At 32.1% G+C, this 6,000-nt stretch overlaps 1 protein-coding gene across 1 annotated transcript in view; it reads right to left on the bottom strand.

Moving 5' to 3' along the window:
• Nucleotides 1-1,984: 1,984 nt before the first annotated feature.
• dsb (debris buster) overlaps nucleotides 1,985-6,000 on the bottom strand; it is a 161,680-nt gene continuing 157,664 nt past the window's right edge. Inside the window, exons 13-14 of the mRNA XM_068766038.1 lie at nucleotides 5,465-5,596; nucleotides 1,985-4,379 (exon numbers count right to left, since the gene is read on the bottom strand). Of these exons, the coding sequence (XP_068622139.1) occupies nucleotides 3,885-4,379; nucleotides 5,465-5,596 (627 nt within the window). The 3' untranslated portion in view covers nucleotides 1,985-3,884. The remainder of the gene's footprint in view (nucleotides 4,380-5,464; nucleotides 5,597-6,000) is intronic.

Below are 6,000 nucleotides of genomic sequence, written 5' to 3'. Positions count from 1 at the left end.
CCCTTGTATATCTACATTTTTCAGAAATTTCTGGAAGATGTCTCCAAATTTGTATGTATAATTTTCTTTCTACGAGACTTTAGTCAGGTAAGTGATTTTTAAAAAGAGATTAGTGGACAATTTGAACTAAGGATATCACAGTGTGGTACTTCAAGGATGAGCAAAGGCCAATTAAAGATGAGAGGTTGACTTACTTCGTAGTGTGAGAAGTAGTTTGTATAGATAGGTGGTGGAAATTTCGGAGCAAGGCTCATGTCTTAAAGAAAACCTACCAAACAAATTGGAAAATGATTTGAATATATCACTCAAATAATTAGGGTAAGTTTCCCCTAGGTGGAAGTAGCTGGATGCGAGTGATGCAAGACCGATCATCGTGGCGATCTTTGGAGGAATCTTAAGTCTTGCAGTGGGATATACACCCATATCGAATTAAAAGAAGAATATCAATAAAGGATTTTTATTTTATTTTTTAACCCTTTCGCGTGGATTTGGTCCGTTGATATTGCTTGTCGTATACTATTACTTTGGAAAGCTTCAACACTGAGACCCTTATATAATCTGGATTCCGCCGAGGCCCGTTCATGTGGCTTTTTTCAATTACAATTGTTTTATCTAATCTTGTATATTCATTGTCATCAACTTTTAAAGGTTTTTCACTTGTAATCAATTACCGTGTATACAAAACAGTTGGTTAAAATAAAAGTCAAACAGTATATTTGTCATTTTATTACAAAGTTTCCAATACAAAAATTGTTTCCAATACAAAAATTGTTTAAAGTTTATTTACATTTCGCTAACTGTTACATCCCACGCTCCTCTTGTTATGTTATAGCTTATAATTAACTTATCCTTATTTATATTTAAAATTAGATACTAACATAAAAAGTCTTACAAATTTAAAGCTTTTCATGAGCTTTTATAGACATTTAAATATACACACGTATCGTTTAAACCGTAGGGAAAAAATATTATTTGCAAATTGAGCAATAATTTCAAGTGTTTTTTTTTTAATTCAATGATAATTTCAGCCGGTTCTTAAACATAGCTTATGTAAGCATAAACTTACATTTATATCACAAATAATCGTCTTGACACAACGTTGCCATATCCAACTTTGTAATAAATATATTTATGTTCAATGATTGTTTTTGTAATATTCCGACTAGTCTGTCAACGGCATATAACACCACACGAGAACAAAAACGCAAGTTTATAAAAACTATTTAAGTACTTAGAGAATGTTATTTTCTTATTCTAATTACAATTTTGGCATAATTATACATAGCCGCTTATGTAAATATTAAGAATGACTTTTTTAGTTTATTACAAAAACGTTTAAAGTGTTGCTATAATACAAAATAAAAGGCTAAAAACTTCTTGGATTGGCAAGACAGAAATGAACAAAAACATCACAAGAAATATTAAATTGATTATTGACAGCGATTTGACACATGACATTTAAATTTCGGATACACATCAAATAAAAGCATGTGTGATACACGCATTTTTTTTATTGAATTTTTTATTTATACATGTTAAAAAAGTTACAATAATAATATATTTCATTAAAGATTCTTCGCCAGCCTGCCAGAAAGGCACAGAGCAAAAATATTTAAACATGTGGTTATCTTTTAAAGTTTTTATTTCATTAAATCGTGTCAAAAAAAGTGTAAATGTCATTAATAATCATTTCACAGATTTGCAAAAAATATGTTAGAGTTAAAATTAAGACATTTGATATACGGCCGATTAAAATCATTGAGTATAACGAACGAAACCCCAAGTCTACTTCCATATTGTTCACCCTACACAAAATAAATAATAAAAAGCTATTTGGTGACGGCATCAAGTTGAAACCATTTAATGTTAAGTCTAGAGGTAATTATTCGAACTAAAATATAAATAAACCCTGAAAAAAAATTGTCGGGATATCTTTAATAATTTGAAATTTAAAAGCCATGTTTTGAAGAATTTTGAGCCAAAACTTTTGAGGTTATAACGTACAATATTAAAAAATATATTCAGACATTCGTTTCTCGCCTAAATTTTTCTTTTATCTATTTCTTATCTGTAATTCGCTTGTATCCTTCACCCGATATTAACTTAATTATGGGAATGTTTTTAATCACGATATGATTAATTCAATCATTTTCTTAATTTATAACACTTAATAATTTTCGATCAAAAGCATAAATCAATTATTGCTTTTACGTTACATTGTTTACAGATACCAATGTAAAATGCTTTGTTAATTTTAAAATAGTATTCTGTGAAATCGAGTTTATACAGTATAAAACGACTACTGACATTCATTTATAAACATGGTAATCCATGTCGAAAAGGATAAAAACCATATAAAAGCCGTTCATTGTAACAAACATACAAATAGTCGGACTAATTTTATTTACATGGCGGGAAAATTGACAGTACAATGCAGTAATTTGTGGTAATTGTAGAGATGTAGGGAGCTGGTAACATTAGGTCTGTTCGGTAATAACAATGCTGCAATAGAATAAATAGAGCTATGATTTATATAGAAGTTTTTATGGCCGCCTAGAGACGAAAAATGAATTTAATATTAATATAGAATAAAAAATTGCGTTCATTTTACTGTTATTATTAATTATCTGCATCCGATAATAGCCCTCTGCAAGGCGTAAGCTTCCCTCAATGATCGCCATTAGGGCCAATCTTGTGTTGCCCACAATTAGCGACTTACTACAACTTTAACTAATTCGTGGCTCCATCTAGTGGACGGCTCATTATTACACAAATTGAAATAAATATCAATAAAATAAAAATGTAGTCACTATGATGGAAATCATATTTTTTAATTCAGTTTCGAACTTATTTTAATTTCAATAATTACTTCTTCAACATGATATTAGCTATATAGTATTTCGTTTTGGAGGTTCGTTAGAAAGGTTTGGGACCTAATCAAGTACTAAGTAATAAAAATTTACCTTTCCATATAATCAAACAAAAGCTCATAAATATACATATGTAATGTGAACGCTATATTAATTGAAATTACTACAAAAATATTTTTTGACATAAGAAAAATAATAAAGTGACATATAATGCTGGCAACCCTTTCTAGAAGGTAAAGACACTATTTAAAAAAAGTTTTATTACATGTCATTAAGTTTGAATGGCGGGAAAATTAAGGTTAGTGGAAGTAAATGGAGAATCTATCTGAATAGAGTTCGATCAAAGAATCTATGCAGGTCTATGTCCAGTTGTGGTCATCATACGGATGGAATGATAACGATGACCAAGGAAATGCAGGAAAAGCTTGAAGTTACCTTATCGCACTGTACTGTCCCTATTCCTAACCTTTGCTAAAATCTTCACAAATTACGCTTAATTAAACTTACACTAAAATGAGCAATTCTGTGTTAATTCTAGAAGAGATTCCCTTGAATCTTAATTATTTCCACCAAGAACTTAATTAAAAATCTTTTAGGCAGTTTTCCATGCATTACGATTAACTGGTTATGTTTTAATTAATTACATACAAGAAGCTGAGAGTTGTTTTTTGTCTATGGTTTGATTACAGATAAGATACATTATCATATGGTAATATGTTACGGAGTTTCTTAATTACAAAAATAGCATTATAGAGACTTAATAACAAATTTAAATTTCAGTATAGTCTGTTTATGTCAAAGTATGTATAAAAACATTTAACTGTCTATCTCATATGGTCTACGTTCAAACGGCTCTGCAAAATTATAGACAAAGGCAATTGGCTGCCAACGCCATCTATCGACATCGTCTGAAGTAACGCACAGAAGCAATCTTGTATTATTTTTTAAATAATTCGTACGCTTTGTAAACAGTATGAAAAACGGCCTGAAAAGAGGTTACACTCATAATGTTACTTAGCTAAAATAACTATCGGGTAACTTGAACACTCTACATCGCCTGTGCTCGGACTGTATGAACGAATTGTCCGAACATATCAGAGACTCTCTCTCCGCTTCACTGAATATAGTCTTTACAAAATCACTTCTTACTTTACCTTTCAGCTCGTCAACACTCTGACTCAAGCAGTCTGATCTCACGTATATCATCTCTTGGAGTTTCTCACTGCTGATGGAGGAGCTGAATTGGTTCAGCGGCTGATACACCTCCTTGTTGGTGACTTTATGAGTTCCATGCATCAACGTGGATCGCAGCGTCTCTTTACCAAGCTCCATTATCTCTATGGAGTTCTGTCCGATCACGAAGTTCTTGTACGCCTTCAAGAAGACCGTTAAGAGGATTGTAAGGCCAAAGATTATCATGGAGTAGGAGATGACAGGCGCCGCTATTGGCCCCACTGTGGTGGCGAGGTATATCCAGCGCCATATCGGTGTGGTGATTTCATGAATGCCCTGAAATCATTTTAATGATTATTAAGACTCACATCAATTCACTACATTTTTAATACCAAGGCAAGTTTCTCCCAATTCGATGAAACAGTGGTATATAGTGGTTCGTGATGGGGTTACTCGGCTCTCTCTCACCAGCAAAACAAAGTATAGACCCCCCCCCCCAAAATTGCTACAATTATCAGTTTTACATAATCATAGGTATTAGTAAGACGAAAGCATGCACATGTGCATTGGTATGCCTTTACTTTTGCTACAGATCACACACTTTTGTTCGACTGAAAATACAGTCAGTGAATATGTTTATTGCTATTTTTTCTTAAATTTGTTACTCGAGGACCTATTTATTCTTCTTTAGAGTGATAGGTTACTAATATAAGTGATTAACAGGTTGATGTGATAAATGGAGGGTGAAGGGATATCGGGTGGTAACCCTAGGATGTATATTTCTATTTCTTAGCGACGAAGATCATAGTCAATAGTTGATGAAGGTGGTGGATGAACGCCATGGCATCGATTACATCAGAGTTCCCCAAACTTTTTTGTGTCGTAGACCCCTTGCCATATTTTTCCGTGTTGGGTAGACCCCCTACTTACCTGATATTGATTTCCTGTAAATTTCTAACTGTAGTGAAGTTTAGTGTTAATAACTTAAAGTGAGAAACACACGTTAATTTATACATTTATCAATTGAATTTAAATTAAAACTACTCAAAATAAAATTTTGTATCTGTTATGTAAAATTTACGTAACATATTAATAATTTTATACTTCATAGGTACTTTTATAAATAATGTAAATGTTTTGATATAAGATATTACGATGTAAGTAAATAGGTACTATCAGAGTTGAGATCCACTATCGAGGACCCCTATTTTCATTTCATGGACTCCCAAATTTTTTTTCTGACGTAGACCCCTTGCAGGTTGTCATAGACCCCTAGGGGTCGATACAGACCATTTTGGGAATCACTGGATTACATCATCGTGCGAATTTTTATTCACTCATGAATAATTTCTCGATCCATTTTATTCTACTTAATATTTTGTATATTAGACTTCAACTAGAGAATTGGTGATTTATCTAACCTCTTCTAGCCACATGACGGGAAACATGATGTCTGGGAACTTGTTGATGTCGTTGACCTTGATGTTCGGTGCGCGGTTGACTTTGAGGTTCATCTGAACACGCACGAAACCTTCCAAGGGTACGCCTATTTTCTGCAAATCAATATTTAAACTAATTATATTATTTTTTCACTGTTGAACCATCCACTTACTCTAAGGATTCCTTTAAGTAAATATATATAGTAAACGATTTTCAAGAAAAAAAATTGCGAAAACTTAATAAAGAATTATGACTATTGACTCTATTCATTTGAAAATTCGTTATTAATTTTGCGTGCGTACAGCAGAATCTTTTGATGAGTTGGCACGGCACATTGTCCTAAATCTCAAGGCATTTAACGGTCTGTAGCGTTTGGGCAGCGACTTGAAATAAAATAATGTACCAACTAATATGTAATTGAGTATTCCAAATTGTATTGTTAATATATATAAATTTTAGCTGTATTTACCCATAAGAGAAAATTGTGTAAGAAAAATTGTAAAAAATTAATTAATTA

Source organism: Battus philenor, unplaced genomic scaffold (assembly GCF_028537555.1).
Source record: "Battus philenor isolate CCGP_79_NKW_IND1 unplaced genomic scaffold, ilBatPhil1.0.hap1 SCAF_20, whole genome shotgun sequence".
NCBI lineage: Eukaryota > Metazoa > Arthropoda > Insecta > Lepidoptera > Papilionidae > Battus > Battus philenor.
This window is presented reverse-complemented; position numbering and strand designations above follow the sequence as displayed.